The sequence below is a fragment of the Momordica charantia genome (genome assembly GCF_013281855.1).
Source record: "Momordica charantia cultivar OHB3-1 chromosome 11 unlocalized genomic scaffold, Mcharantia_2.0 BLBB01000011.1, whole genome shotgun sequence".
Lineage (NCBI taxonomy): Eukaryota > Viridiplantae > Streptophyta > Magnoliopsida > Cucurbitales > Cucurbitaceae > Momordica > Momordica charantia.
In genome coordinates this window covers 2155324-2171651 of record NW_028275159.1, presented here as the reverse complement: position 1 = coordinate 2171651, position 16328 = coordinate 2155324, and the positions used below count along the sequence as shown (strand labels likewise).

The following is a 16328-nucleotide window of genomic DNA, read 5'->3' as shown; positions in this document are numbered from 1 at the left end:
TCCTGGCCGTCAGATTTCGTCATCTGCTGCTCAAAAGACGATGAAGCCTCTCAGAAATCCACCTTTATCATTGGGGGTGAGAGGGAGAGGGAGAGGGAGAGGGAGACGAGACAACACAACTTCCCCTCCCCAAAAATACCATCTCTTATGATTCTTCCTTCTCTCTCCCTACCCATGCAAAAGCAAAACACACAAAAATGCATTTAGCTTATTCAAATCAAGTTGGGTTATGACTTACCACTTCTGTAATGTCAACTTATTCGCGGCATAGGCCATGGGGAGGGCTCATGTGACATGTGATGTACCCTGCTATATTTACAGGCTAATAGAGTAGGGGTAAATATGTAAATACAACAATCCAATAGAATAGAGAATACTACATTATTATTATTATTTCGTACCGTGGATACAATTGGGCCCGCCATCTGAGCCAGCACATCCAAATTCTGCCTTCTGAGTACTCTCCTCCTCCCATCGCTGAAAACTACAGAATTTAATGTTGTAACCTGGAAACTGTAACAGTAAGCAATCCTTACTTTTGACTGCGAATGTGCACCATTAAAAATGACACGTCAGCAGATCAATTCCATTACAAAAGATCCCTATAATTTAACCTTGTTTATTGTCAGAACCTGCTAAAACAGGCACTGGGTACAGGTAAGGGCTGCAGTGCAACGGATAAATTTCTCAAATACAGAAAGTCATTCAAATAAAAATTTCATTTTTCAAACACGTGTTTTTGTTTAGTGTGGTTTTCTTTGCCTCCTTTCTGTGGTTTTACTACAACTCTTTATAAGTGTACAAGATTTCATCCCTATGGGTCCTAAACGTTACATGGTATTTGTGACTACCATATACAGTCAGTTTAAAAGCTAGTTCAAATTCCAGCTTCTCTCCCTAACCAAATCGTATTTTTCTTTAATCAAAACTATACACCTGATAAACAGAATCATTATTCCATAAAAAAAAAAATTGAAATCTAAAGTGGCTGAAGCTCTTGCTCGGGACTAATTGTGCCAACAGGCTCATAAGAACCCAGCTCCCTCCGTCTGTATCTCCAAATCAACCATGTACTTGCGCCAGCCAGTCCAACAACTAAGGTAACTGCTAATCCAATAGTCATTATAGACCAGATGTGCTGTTTCATCCACGTCCTGTATAAATCCAGACACGGAGAGAAAAGAGTTACATGATCCAGCGATATGGGAGGGAAAATTAGTCCAAGTGGTAGCAAAAACAAGTTGCGAATAAGAATGTAAACAAGACACAACATATACATGCAAACAACTAAGATCTCAATACAACTGCTCAATAGTAATTTTAAAGCTACCTAACCTTCTGCGCAAAAGGAAAATCACTATATAGGTAGGCACAACACAGGTACACATATTAGGAGTTACTGCGATTCAGGAGTCAATGCTAAGCTTTGAAGGTACTTTGCCGAAAATTGGTCAGTAAATGTAAGTAGCATGCATATAAATCCTTGCTCTTTCATCAGAAAAACTTTTTAACTAGTAACTAAAAATGCCTCTGATCCAGTTAAGGTAGAATCGACAAAAACAAAAACAAGCAATATGGTAGGGTAGTGCAACCCCATGTGCTCTAAATGCAGTAAGAAGTAAAGCATTCAGGAAGATATCTCACTGCTTTAACGGAGGTTCAACATTCAATTCAGCCAGCTGATAACTTCCGAACTTTTCAGGAAGCTGCATGTGATGTTCCTTTAAGCGAGAAATTATGCCCTATGAATCACCATTTACAGTCACAAAAAGTTGGTTGAAGATACTCCAATTATTTTACTTATATATATAGCCTAGGCGCTGTAAGACTAAGAACTTTTACCATTGCTGTGGAGTTGGAAATAAAATCAGCAGAATCGGCAGGGAAAATGGCCCATCGAATGAAGAAATCAGTTCCCTCTGATGTAAAGTTCAGCACGTGAACCTAAAGATCAGATAGAAACGATCTACTCACAATCCCATACTAACTGGAGATCATCACAGGAGTGAAAATGAATGGTGAAAATTTGAACTTTAAAGTACCTGTGAGATATTAACTTCAAGCTCATTGGCAATAAATTCAGCAAGTTCAGTGATGTTAAGCTTCACGGAGGATTCATTGACATGAAGCATCATATTAAATGTTATGAGTCCAACCTGAAATTCACCTATACATTGTACACAGAAATACATAAAAACACAAGGAAATATAGCAGAGAAAGTTGGGAAATACTGCATAAAATAAGAGTCCATGTGGTAATATAATCTTGAAACCTTTACACAAGAAGAAATTTCATTTACTAAAGAAAGAAGGTAAATTAGTTTTTTAACTTCTGTACAAATAATTCAAAACTAAGAAGCAACACAAAAATTCATACAAATTTACGGTTAAACCTCACCAGAAAGAAATAGCCCAGTTGGAGAACCAAGTGGGGAAGTTTCTTTACTTGTATTCTGACCATAGGAAGGTAAAGGTGCTGGAGGTGGAGCGAGATAATGCAGATTCTTCCAAAGTTCAGAACAATTAGTCTTCCAAAACCCGATTGAGGTGTTTTTCCGATCATAAGTGACAAGAGTATTACGAACAACAATTCCTGCCAACAAAAGAAAACATGCAGCTTTATTCTAACGAACTACTATTTTGTTTAATGAACTCTGAGGAAGGTGATTATTAAACACCTAAGTTTTCTTAAAGCATGCAATATAAAACTGTAATATATATATATATATATATATCCAATCACGACAAGTGCTACAGAAAAAAAAAATGTGTACAGCACAAGAGAAAATTATCCACAATCCAGTGAAACTTCACCATACCTCCCAAAAGTGTAGTCTGATCATTCCCATTTTTAAAGATTCCCAGACAATAGGCACCACTAACCTTAGTATGCTGCAGAAGTGATTGATCAGAAGAAAAATGACGGAAGTATATACCATTAATGTAAAATTTTAAAAAAATTACAAATAATAACATATCACGATAATAATACATTGCAAAAAGAAAAAAGCATACCCGGAACAAGTAATTCTCCGGAGACAGTGAAATTTTTTGACCATTCGCAAAAACAAAATCAACCTCTGGAAAAACTTTTGGAAGTTCATTGACATCCCTGGCACAAAAAAAACCATGCTAAACATTCAGCTAGAGGGGTAAACGTAAACATAAGATATAAGTGCTTATAGCAAGAAATAAAGAAATACCTTCCAGCACCAGAAAAACAAATATCCTTAAAATTCGGGTCAGGACCACTAATTTGCTTCAGGAAATTAATTTTCTTCATTATCTGAAAATTAAACATCATTTAACTATAATCACCACGTTTTATAGTAAAAAGCTGTAGAATAGAGCGGTGGAGGAAAACAGGAGATGGAATTTAGCATGAAAATGTATCAGTCAAGAAACCAAAACTTGTTGTTCACATGACTGAAGAAGTTAACAATAACCCCTCATAAAACGAGCACTGATGAAAAGGGCAGTTCTATTTTTTGCTGAATAGATTGTGAAGATTTTAGCATGGATTTCAGAAAAGACCTGTAGCCCTGGTCATAGTTTATAGCATCACATTTTGTCATCCAAAAAATTTATAACATTACATTCCAAATAACAAAAACAACACCCAACTCCAAACATGTGTTCCTGCATGAAACAGTCCCTAAACTTAAAGTCAATAGCATAAGATAAGAGTCAAATCTATTAAACCAACTACTAGAACACAACAACCATCGGGTATGGGGAAACTCTAAGCAGGAGGATTATATTTGGTAATAATAAATAGAAGAGGTCTCCAGAATGTGTTTTGCAGTTCGAGTCCAACTGAGAAGTAAAAGTTAAAAAACAGTTGTATCAGCTAAATGCAATTATGAAGAACTGATTCAAGAAGTCTTCTTTGGAATATCAAATATAAAGGTACAGAAAATACAAAGCAATTCAGAAAGGTAAAAGATGAGAAAATAACACATGAATTAAATATGGGAACTGGATATTTTTCAAATACTCGATCAATCTGAATTGCACATTGAAGATCTCTATATCCTATATAGTAGCTTTCTGAACAAGAATTTATACAATTTCAATGGCTTTGGAGTATTAGTAAATTCCATTTTATAATGCAGAACGAATGAAATAGGAGATGTGTGGCACAAGATTATTATTTAAGCAGATGGAATAATATAAGTAGAGCAATGTCGATATGCTTTTGATGAAGGCAAGACCATTTAAAATTAGAAAACCTGCGATTAGATGTAGAGGTTGAAGAACTTACAGCATCTTTAAATGCATAGTAGGCTTTTTCAGGAAAATAAGCATATGTAGTTCCACTATCCAAGACAGTACCATACTTCCCATCAAAAGTGTTCGGATTCAACTTCAATGGCTTCCCAGCAACATGTATTTCCTTCAACTCAATATTATAATATGGGCTGTTTCCATCCCAAAGCTAGACTGTATCTATGAGATGCACACAAATATAATCCAGTGAAGAAAAATCTAGAAAGGCAGATTCAAAACTACCATACCTTCGAGATGGGTCCGAGTGGGTAAATACCATACCAGGGGGTGAAGAGATCCCACCAAGAACCATTGCACCCCCACCAACATCCATCCCACCGTAACATAACGAAAATGAATCGCTCACAACACCCTTGTTGGCAAGCTGGTCCATCACACTGAGTGAACCACGGCCCAAACCCATAATCCCATCAGCACGTTGGGTATAAAGGTCACCAGTTTCCATAGTTTCACAACCAAATACAGCACGCTGGGGTACAAGTTCACTTTCCTTTCCAAATGACATGATGTCCTCAGCAAGCATACCACTGCTAGTGCTCATTTCTGCATACCGTCTCTCATATGTACACTGGACTCCCTTGTCATCACAGTTACAATTGATATTGCACTTCACAGGTTGATATGTGCTTGACAACTCTGGTTGGAACTTTGGATCCTAAAAATAGCATGGTTCTAAAAATAAATCAAGTGAAAACTTGTTTTAAAAACTTAGATCGAGCAGAAATAGAGTAATCAATAGTTCAAACTATCTGAACTTCCTTTGACAATTAATCCAAAGCTCCTTATTTAATGGAACATGCATAAGCTTTGCTAGGAGTTTTAGTCATCTTCACCATCATATTCACTATGAATAATCCGATATGATCTTCCAATGCAGCACCTAACAACTACTATCATGCTAAACATATATCATATATGCAAAGTTACTTGAAGGAATGATATTTGAATTCTCACATGAAGGAATGTTATGAAGGCTTCCTACCCCTGAGATTAAATATTTTCATAGGAAAAATTCAATTACGTTTTATCTTTGTGGATCCATATACAGAGAATTACTTCCGAAGAAAAACACGTGGGAAACCATGATCCCATAATGGATGATCTTTAATTTCTAGGTTTTCCTTCATCAGCAATTCCGACCATGCCCAGTTCTAAGATCCCGTGCTTACATCGTGTTCAGTAGTTACAGAACTCAAGACATAACAATAGCAGTATCTGTATGCCCAAATTCGAACCCAGAAAACGAGTTGCAGATATTTAGCTATAGACAGCAGAACTGAAAAACAACGCAGATCAGCAATCAACCGAAAGAAACCTGATGGTTCCCGCACTCTTCGCAGTTAGAGCATGGAACGTAGGTCACTGTACTTCCGGTGTCCACAATAAGAGCGAATTCTTGCGGAGGAGTCCCAATCCATAGACGCGTCGTGTAATACCTATAAATATCGACGTCCCAGAACCCTCAAATTGTTGATAAACATGTAAACGATCTAATAACAGAACCAAAAGCCGAAAAACTCTGAAAGACGAACCCGTTGGTAAGGAGGTCATCGTGCAGCCTCATTCGAGCAGTTGAGGAGTGGGGCTGGTCCAATTTCTGCAGGTGCCGGAAACGATGATCACGGTTCAAGACGCGGTGATGAGTGGAATTCGTAGTCGAGATGTAGAGAGGAAGAATCACGGGGCGCTGCTGATAATCGAAATCTCTCGAGTCCACAGATGAGGAGAAAACCGTGCGCAACAGATTGAAACCGACTAGGCAATAGATGACAATAGCAGAAGGTGAATTGGCGCCAGACGGAGACATGGTGCGCCGGTGGCCGCACGCGACTGAGCAGACGGAAGAGAGAGGGCGGAGATTGACGCAGGGTGGACCCGGTAAAATGCCCTCCCCGCTCCTAAATTACTGATACTGAAAGCAAGTCTTCGCAATTTTCTTTATTTTCAAGAAGATTAAAAAAACAATACTAATATTAATAATGACGGATGACTTCAAGAAGGCGCGAACCAATTGGCTGATGAGATAAAGCCACGTTAACGACAAAATGGGACTATACACCGATGAGGCACGGCATAATCTGCAGACACAGTCAACGGTAACCGACGGCAAGTTCCAAATTCAACGTCCTCCCTCTAGCCATTTGATTTGACAACGAAAACACAATTTTCATTCCCTTTTAGATATTTTGGTAGATTACAGGAAATTGTAATTTCCAATTTTCTCCAATTTTAATTATAAATAATAGTCCAATTTTACATAACTTGAATTTTCATTTATCTTGCAACGTACTGCCTTTTTGCGAGAACGCTTGCAAGGACGGTGGGTCGATTTGTCGAAAGAAGGAAAATGGAAAACTAAAAAAACAATGCTGGAAATAAACGCCATTGTATTATTATTATTATTGCGTTAAAAAGCTAAACCCTGGGCCATACATCAATGGGCCTGGTTGGTTTTGGTTTGAGATGGAAGGTTAGCAATTATGGGCCGAGGCCTGCATTTAGCCTGCAATGGTTGGGCCTTGGGCATAGAGACTGCAATGCCTTCTGTCATGTCAACCAACTTCTCACCAGGACGCTCCCATTCAAAGCACTGGATCAGTGAGCCCAACACCAGCCCAATGATCCGCAGGCCCAGTCCCTCTCCTGGACACCCCCTTCTACCCGACCCGAACGGCATCAGATTGAACCCGTACCCGTACTTGTCACTTTCCAGCCTGTCAAACCTGTCGGGATCAAACTTTGTCGGGTTGGCCCAAATCTTGGGGTCGTTGTGGATGGCCCATAGATTGACGTATAGCATAGTCCCACGTGGGATGTGGTGCCCTCCGACACTGCAGTCTTCTGATGATTGGTGAGGTACCATTAGTGGAGCCGGAGGGTACATTCTGAAGGTCTCGCTGATTATGCCACGTAAGTAAGGAAGGTGGGCCATGTCTGATTCGTCAATCAGACGGTCCTGGCCAACTTGATTATCAATTTCGACCTGCGCCTTCTTTAAAACTTCTGGATGGTTCAGTAGAAGAGATAGGGCCCACTCCATGGTGTTCACAGAGGTCTCCGTACCTGCCGTTAATAGAACCTATCCATATGCAGAATAAAATGTTAAATATGTGTGTATTTTTTTTTCTTATCAATAACATCTGACTATAGAATTCAATTTTTTAACTTTTTTTTTTTTATCAATGTAAAATCTATAATTATTTTTATTTATACTTAAATAGTTCTTTTATTTAACTATAGGATAATAAAAGATATTTGACAAAGTAATACAGTCTAACAAGGTTTTTCTTATTTTATACTTGAAATATACTTTGATATATTTACAGTAAATATATTTCAGTCTATCATTTAATTTAAAGTTTTAAAATTAAAAAGTTTTCTCCTGAAGAACTTCTATACCTCTAAAAGGTTTTCATAGGAGAGTTTTAAATTAAAAAATGGTGCTTTCACATTTGAAAGGATGAGTAATTATTAAGTCGATTTGGGGCCAAATCTAAAGGATTGTGAGTTTATATTTTTAATAAAATAATGGACCATATTCTAATCAAACAATTAAATATGGAGCAAAAAAAAATGTTTTTTCCAACCGCATTATTAATTCATTGAAAAATGTAGGAATATTATAATATTTATTTATTCAAAATACAAATTGTTTATTACGAAAATCCGAAAGACTGTTTGTTGCTCGTATGCCACTAAATTACTTCAATTGCCTAAAATATATTTTATGAGTCCGTCTTCTTTCTGAAAGACAACAGCTAATCAATAATTATGTATAAAAATAATAGGTGCAAATTATATTTTGCTCATCTATTTTGACTTTGTTTCAGAAATGATTCGTATTTAATGTTTATTAATTTTAGTCTTTTTACTTTTAAAATTTTATTTTTGATTTTTGTATTGATAAGTATTCATGGTATTATTACTTCTGGTTTTTGTACTTATAAGTACTCATTTTGTCACATATTTGTAAATTTTATATACAATAAAAACTTTTGAATACAAATTTGTGGTTGATACATTTTAATTAATTTTATTAAGTGAAGTGTTATTATACTAAAATTATGGTAGAAATAAATAAGATAAAAATAAATAGTGTTAGAGATACTTATAAATGAGTTAAATTTACCAACCTATTAGCTTAAACTTTTGTGTTGAGTGGTGGTTTACTCAACTAAATATTATATTTTAAAAATTCAATAATTAAAATTAACAAATGTAAGCGATCCAGAAGGTCCTTATATAATAATTTAAACCCAAAGCCACCACTACGAGACAAGATTAATATGATATAACCGATCACATCTTCACAATATCGTATTATTTGATTTTTTGTAATTTATATTTGTTTTTATATCGGTTAAATTTTAAGTTTCATTATAAACTTTCAAAAGTGTCTATTTATATATGTAGTTAAAAAAGTTTTCTATAGTTCTCTATATTTTTTGGATGGTCTGTATTTAATCTCTATTATTTAAAAGAAATATGAAATTGGTATATATTAATGTTTTTATCTCTAGATATTTACCCTTACACCAAAAAAAAAAAGTTAAACTTATAAAAAATCAACTTACAACATAATTCTTAAATAATCTAAATCTATATCAGTACATAAAGTAAGTGTTAATTATAACTAATTTAATAAGTATAGCTCAATAAAGTTCTGTCCACACCCTCCTTAAATTTTTTGTACTAAAAAAGATGATAAGTTTAATAATAAAAACTTATTTTAAAAAAATGGTTTAAAATACAAGGTGCCTCAAAGCCCAGGAATACATCAAAACTTTTAACTAAATTACAAATTTGGTCCTTTAGTTTTAGCATTCATAGTTGAGTCAAACTTCAACACCAATCATATTTGCTTATATCAAATTGAAAACATGTGTTTATGCAGTAATGAGCAATTTTTTTTTTTTTATATTTGTCTACTCAATTATTGTATTAGGATTGACTAAGTAAATAGTAACAAGCAAAAAACAAAAAGGATTTTTTCACGTGATCAATAGAAAACAATCTTATGAAAGACTTTGTAATAAAAAAAAAAAAAAAAGAAAGAATGAAAGAAATTATGAAAGACTTATGAGACTTCAAAGAAATCATGGAGTGAAATTTGAAACTAAACCTAACTCGGAGAGACCAAATTGGACTGAATTGAAGTTTTAAAATCATAAAAATAAATACCAAAACAAATATTGTTAAAATATAGAAATTAAATTGAGAGAGCAGTTGAAAGTTTGTGAAACAACTTGGTAAGTTAAACCTATAATGCGAGAATGAACATGAAGTAAATGAGAGTGAGAGAGAGAGAGAATTACAAGCATCAAGGCTTTAATCGATTCGTCGGTGTAGTGGTCAGGTTCCGATTCTTGCAGTTCCAGCAGCACTTCAATCATCGTCTTCCTCCTTCCATCGCGAAACGAATCATCAATTTCACTTTCAGTTTCAGCCGTTGATCTTTTCCGTTGCTCCTCGATCAAAGTCTGCATAAACGCGTCTCTCTTGTAGTGGCAATCCATCATCTTCTTCTCCACGCTCCATCCAAATCCCAGCCACGTCATCATCGGCACAAAATCTCCAATGTTTGATATGCCGGTCAATCGAGTCGATTCCGCCTGCAACTCCCTGAATATCTTCGCATCCTCGTCGGCGTCGTCCACGTCATCGCCGTAGAATCGCTTTCCGGCGATCATCCTCAGCATCACGTTGAAAGTCAGATCGAAAAACGAATGCCTCATGGTGAGAATTTTGTCCTGGTTTTCACTTTTTGCGAGCTTCCGAATCAAGGACCTCACCTCCTCCAGACGGACGGTGGAGAGAATCTGGAGCCGGTGGGTGGACAGGACTTCAACGGTGGAGATTCGGCGGAGGCTGCGCCAGTGGTCCCCATACGAGGACCACACGAGATTCGTGTTGTTGTACCCGAAGCACTTGGATATGAGGAGACGGGGGCGGTTGGCGAACACGACGTCGTTCTTGGTCAGGCATTCTTCGGCTACGGAAGGGGACGACACCACGAGAACCGGCCGGGAGCCGAACCGGAGAAACACAACCGGACCGTGCCGGTTCGAGATGTCGGCGAGAGTCCGGTAGATGGGTTTGTTCAAGAGGTAGAGATGGCCGATGAGTGGGAGCGAGGGGAAAGGGGTCGGCGGCAGGTTTCTGATCTTGTGGAGGAAGTGCTCCGTTAATATATACAACACTAAGAACAGTGGGAAGTATAAAAAGATTGCTCCCATGGCTGCCAATATTTTGCTATGCATCGTTTGAATCTTTGGTTCTACTTAAATATTCTGCTTGTAGTCACAGTGAAATCAGAAATTAATAAATAAATGGAAAATTGCGTGTCAGACTGTCAGGGTGTGATGTTAATTAATTGGTTGCCGTAATTAAAATAAGCTCCAATTTTTTCTTATTTATAAATAAGCCCAAAAAAATAGAAAAGAGAAATACTTGGTAATGACCAACTTCTTCCGTGATAAAAAATAGAGTAGCTTTTATTTTAAAATATATATAATAAAATCAAAATATGTATACAAACTATTGATAAAAATAAAATAGTAGCAATCCTTCCATGATAAGATTAATATGGAACAAATCTCCATAAATCAAAATAATATATATATATATATATATATATATCAACCAACCTCCTATCCTTTCTCTCCTCCAAAGTAGGGATGAAAACAAATGGAGAACATTTTTATCTTCCATAACTTTTAATTTGAATCTTATCTCATCTTCTAGACGTACTTCCTTATCTTTCCCTACGAGTAATTTCATTAACACTGAAAAGCCAAAAACTATGATCACTCCCTCTAAACTTCATTCATGGTGTGGTATAATTTTTCTTCAATCCTATGATCTTCAAATCAATTGGTACGGGGTTTTGGAAGGTTTGAAATCAAATCTAAATCAACTTTTTGATATGGGTAGTCCTCTCGATAATTTTCAATTTTGAATTTCAACTTTTTTCTTTTAATGTCGAATTTTACTTCTCTATAAATTCACAAAGCGCAAATATTATTTTTACGAATTTGACTTCTCTATAAATTCACAAAACGCGAATATTATTTTTGTAATAGGCTGGATAAAAATAAAAAAAAAGTAGGTAAATTGATTTTGTCCCATGTATATATTACTCACTTTAAATATATTATTTAGAAAAATCTGAGCCTAAATTAGCTGGCTGCCTGTTCTTCAAATCGACATTTACGCTGAAATCATGTCTAATATACGCGATTTATCTACCCCTTCTTTAAATTAATTTCAAAACTACCTATATTTTGTGCTTATTTTTTTCAAAATATAATATTTATAAAAGAAAAAATCAAAATATATTATTTATAAAAGAAAAAAAAAACTTTTATAAGCGAATGCGGTTGCAAGTTGTAATTTTAAAATATTGTTCACGTGGTGCAGTGAGCGTCCTGGGGGAAAGGGAAAATGTTTTTTTTTTCCTGATAAAGAAAAGGGAAAATGCTATTTATTGCAGTCGCAGATATTAAAAAAAAAAAAAGAGAGAGAGAGAGAGAGTAGTTTGTGTTTGTAATAGTAATACTGAGAGTGACAAAATATTAAATGAGGAAAAAAGGACTGCAGAGTATTGTATGGAAACGTGGGGACGCCGGAATTTTGTCATTTTCCGAATGAACGGAACACAGAATCGTTTGAGCTAAGATGCTTCGTCTTTCAACATCAATACACTTTAAATTAATCATCTCCTAAACACCTCTTCGACTTTATCAAACACCCCATATACATACCTAATTGATTTTATTACACCAAAATAACCCTTTCATATTTCCATTAGGTGTCACCGTCGAGTGGTAAAGTGGGTGTGATCAAGATCGATGACTATTTGTATTCAAATCAAGAGACCGATTATTTTCTTAAGAGAAATAAATTGATGAGGCATTATGACTATTTGACGAAGTGATGCATCCATTCTCGTATAGATGTGATTACAAACTATTTGTAAAAGAAAACGAAACTAAGTTATTCATGATACATAAAATTGGGGTTGGCTTTTTTTTTTTTCAATTTCTAAATATCTACAAAGATTTTTTATTTCATATAGAGAATCAAAGTTTCCAAAAAGAAGGGAAATTCAAAGTTTTCATTATTCGTTAAATAAACATTCAACTATGTGAAAACGAAAATTTACGAATTTGTAAACTTATTTTAGTCGATGAATAGGTCAAATATAAAATTATATTTAATACTCGTATTTATCCTAATCGACTATTTTAATGGTTGTTTTCATTGATATTTAAGTAGTTTTGGATCCCTTACTTATTTTTGTATTTTTTTTATTAATTAACTTGAATTTTTAAAACGGTGTACTGTGTGATTATATTTTGAGTGCTTTCTCGAGATTTGAAATAAAATTAATTTTTGCATTTATTTGAATATGACTATTGATTGGTGTTCTCTCTAGATTTAACTACTTTCGAATTCCCTATTTTATTTTTTTTAGTCTTGTGATTTGTCCAACATTAAAAAAAGAGAAAACCATAGTAGTATTGAGTATTTGGTTTATTTCTCGAAACTTAATTATTTCATCTCTTATTTGAGATTTGTTTCTCTTATAGAATATACAATATGCACATTTGATTTGTCTACAAAAATGATTTGTTTCCCTGCAGCTTCGAGCCTGGTTCCTTTATTCAGGCCCACCGTGAGCTGAATCGACCGGCACATTTTCTAAAAAATGTGAAATTCCATTTTTAGACTTCCGGCTACTATATATGAGTATGGCTATGTTTCCTGCAATTCTAAACGATACAATAAGTGATAATAGAAATGATAAATCATATTAAATTTTAAAATTAAACATAGTGTAAATACATAATATATCTAAATTTGAAAAGACTAACATATGTCATGTGTCTAAATATAAGTCTTTTACATATTGATCTAATACAATATAATAGTGACAAGTTTACCGAATCTTCGAGCATAACACAACACGATTATTAGGCTTAATAATTTCATGTGATCAATGTTTTTTACCTTAAAGATATACATATCCGAAATCAAAATGATAATATGTAATATAATAAACTACATAAACACATTCATGAAAACATTATATTCAAGCTCCAACAACAAAGAAAACAACATTCTAACAACTATAAAACAAACTTCATATTCATAAGTTTCAAGCGTCGACAATAAACATAAGTCACATTCATGTGTTTCAAACTCCAACGATAAAACATCAAACACATCCAAAAATTTAAACTCCAACATATTTTGCATTCAAAAGCTCCCCTCCAACCAAGTAACAAACTTCATATTTATAAATTTCAAGTTCCAACAATAAATATAAGTCACATTGATATGTTTAAAACTTCAAAAATAAAACATCAAACACATCCAAAAGTTTAAACCCCAACATATTTCGCATTCAAAAGCTCCCCCTTATCAATCATAAGCCACATTCATATATTTCAAATTTAAACGCCAACAAAATTCGGCATCCAAACCCCCCCCAGACTATACTCAAAATCAATAACTTCACCAAAATTCATATTCAATACCAAACACATAATAAAGACCCCCAATAACACATTACCAAAAGTAAATATATTAAAAGTATCATTCAAAGCAAATCATAAGCAACAAAATTAATTCCAAACATTTTTTGACTAAGAAAACCTACAAATAATAACTTTAAAAGAAACTCTAAACCAACATATTTCATTAAGAATTTAAGTTTAAAATAACTTAGTAAGAACCTTCTTAAAATTAATTTCAAGCGAATTCTAAATAAAATTTAAACTAAATTTCAAATATAATACATAAATCAATTCAACAATAGGCATACTTGTAACAAAATCAAAAGAGAAAAATAATGTATCAAATAGTGTTAAATTTTCAATGCACAATGACGATCTTAAACTTATTTCCAATCAAAGTCTAAACAAAATTAAAAGTAAATTCCAAACATATATATTTAAGACAAATTTAATTTTTACACCCTACACAAGGCATAACACGATTGTAAATCATTTGAAACAATAAACCTACTTTAAATAAAATCAAAAGAGAAAAATTTGTGCCTAATAGTGTTAAATCCTTCATTGCACAAGAATGATCGATGAAAGAACTCCGATGAAAAGAAGCCCCAAACCGTGAAGGATTCTACACACAAAATAGGACATATAGAGTATAAATCAACAAAAATAAAACTCAAAAAGCAAATACACTTACCTAGCTATTGAAATCGACCAACACCCGATGATTATTGGAAGAAACTAGCGGCAAGCAACCATGGAGGCCGACAGCAGTGGTGGATAACGAAAATGGAAGAGGATTGAAGAGGCAAATTAAAACAAAATGGAGGAGAAAAGGGGTTGGGGCCGTGTTTAAGGGGGCTGGGCGATGAAACGGTTTTCGTCACATATCAAAATAGCACCAAAATGTGTTTTGGCGCCCGCGTAACTTATGCGACGAATTTAAATTTCGTCGCTTCTGCAGCGACGAATTTAATTTTCATCGCTCCGACAGCGACAAATTTACGTTTCCTCGTATCTGCAACGACGAATTTAAGTTTTGTCGCTTCTGCAGCGACGAAAATTATTTTCGTCCCTAAATATGTTGCTGTAGACTTTTTTTGTTGTAGTGTATGTAGAAGTTGAAGGGAAGAAATGAGAGGGTTTCTTAAGGATAAATAAACCACCTTTCGACCCAAAAACTTAAGCTTATGGGTGGGATAAATTTAATTCAGGATTTTAATATGTTCTCACCTTAAAAATGTTTTTTTAGAAAATAATTATTAAAACTGATAATGAATATACTGTAAAGGACAACAGAGAAGGACAAAAGAGACGTTAAAAAACGTTAAGGATAAAATAGGAAGAGAAGGTGAAGAACTCCACGTAGCCATAAGATAAGATTCTATTTACTTCCTTTTTTCATTCACTATTTTGTTTCTGTTTTTTTTTTTTTTTTTGCTATTTTTTTATTTGTTTGCTTTCTTTTCTCTAAAACTAAAATATTATTGTTTTTCTTAACTACAAAATACAAAACGTTATCTTTAAAATTTAACTATATGTTTCAATTTTAAATTTTCTAATAGCTTCGTCGTTATAATTATGTTGGATTTGTATTTTAGTCTTTAAAGAAAGTTAATAATTGTAGTAATGTGTATATATTGTATTTTATAATTATTTTTATATTTAAATTGTGTGGCGCCATTTACCTTTATTTTTTAAAAGTATTAAAATTTTGATTTTTCAATAGTATAATTTTATTTGTTGCCTCTTATTTAATATTTAATTATAATTTTGACTATCTAATAAATTATTTGACTATTTGAATTTTTAGTTACATTATTAGATTTAATTACTTTTAAATTTATGAAAATAATTTTAATAATAACATTAATTATTTAAAATTTATATCATATTCAGATATTTTTCATATTGTCTTATTTTCATTTTTATTCTTAAAAAAACTAATGTTAACAAATAATAATATATTTTATTTGAAAAACTAATCATTAATACTATTTCAAGTTTATAGGTATATGCTATTACTTATTATATTGAATTGTTAGCGATTATATTAAAATATTAAAAATATGTGTAAATACAAGTGATACTAACTAGTATATATAAAAGTTAATAGCTTTCATAAAATAAGAAATCATTATTATTTGGGCTATGTCTCCCATATAACTATTTGTTTGAATGTTAGAAAAATAACAGAAGAAGAGCTGTCCTAATCAAAAGGAAATAATCCAAACCTTTGATCAAGGTAACTAAACTAAAATAAAAGTTCATTATAGTTGCTTTTTTTTAATATTTGGTAAATGATAACTTTCTCGTTATCTTCGTTAAATATTTCACAACCCATTATTTTTTAAAATATTTTGTTTTTGTTCATGTATTTTCCTATTTTAATTGTGGCATAAGTTTTTAATTAAAATTAAACAGAATAATGGAGTTGGTAACATTAAACAGACAATAATAGTAATTAGTGGGAAATGATGTAACCCACTTTGGGGACTGGAGTTGGGGCATGGACAAATT

General features: G+C 33.5%; 2 protein-coding genes across 4 annotated transcripts; both read right to left on the bottom strand.

Annotated features, from left to right (window-relative positions):
* Window positions 1-701: 701 nt before the first annotated feature.
* On the bottom strand, window positions 702-6255 carry LOC111010681 (aspartic proteinase 36). 3 transcript variants are annotated; one of them, XM_022284188.2, is made up of 12 exons: window positions 5823-6253; window positions 5606-5726; window positions 4518-4945; window positions 4265-4421; window positions 3204-3286; window positions 3016-3112; window positions 2820-2892; window positions 2399-2593; window positions 2043-2167; window positions 1843-1944; window positions 1645-1742; window positions 702-1154 (listed from the first exon to the last, which is right to left on the bottom strand). In XM_022284188.2, exons 1-12 carry the CDS (start codon window positions 6095-6097, stop codon window positions 980-982), a joined length of 1929 nt encoding a protein of 642 aa, XP_022139880.2. In that variant the 5' UTR covers window positions 6098-6253; the 3' UTR covers window positions 702-979. The 3 variants fall into 3 exon arrangements, with proteins under 3 accessions (XP_022139880.2, XP_087975746.1, XP_087975747.1); XM_088119620.1 differs by lacking the exons at window positions 5606-5726; window positions 5823-6253 and adding an exon at window positions 5347-5561; XM_088119621.1 differs by lacking the exons at window positions 702-1154; window positions 1645-1742 and having other exon boundaries at window positions 1843-1966; window positions 5823-6255.
* A 405-nt stretch (window positions 6256-6660) lies between these two features.
* LOC111015737 (cytochrome P450 81Q32) lies at window positions 6661-10566 on the bottom strand. Its single transcript, XM_022290897.2, has 2 exons — window positions 9606-10566; window positions 6661-7369 (listed from the first exon to the last, which is right to left on the bottom strand). Exons 1-2 carry the CDS (start codon window positions 10548-10550, stop codon window positions 6725-6727), a joined length of 1590 nt encoding a protein of 529 aa, XP_022146589.2. The 5' UTR covers window positions 10551-10566; the 3' UTR covers window positions 6661-6724.
* Window positions 10567-16328: the final 5762 nt, after the last annotated feature.

Bases quoted from the DNA above. Each gene is read 5' to 3' on its own strand.
- LOC111015737 (XM_022290897.2), bottom strand. From the start codon at position 10,550: ATGCATAGCAAAATATTGGCAGCCATGGGAGCAATCTTTTTATACTTC. The intron at 7,370-9,605 runs GTAATTCTCTCT...GCATATGGATAG, and splicing joins CGATTAAAGCCTTGATGCTT to GTTCTATTAACGGCAGGTAC.
- LOC111010681 (XM_022284188.2), bottom strand. From the start codon at position 6,097: ATGTCTCCGTCTGGCGCCAATTCACCTTCTGCTATTGTCATCTATTGC. The intron at 3,113-3,203 runs GTATTTCTTTAT...TTTTTGTGCCAG, and splicing joins TGTTTTTCTGGTGCTGGAAG to GGATGTCAATGAACTTCCAA. The intron at 1,155-1,644 runs GTGAGATATCTT...GGATTTATACAG, and splicing joins GTTGAACCTCCGTTAAAGCA to GACGTGGATGAAACAGCACA.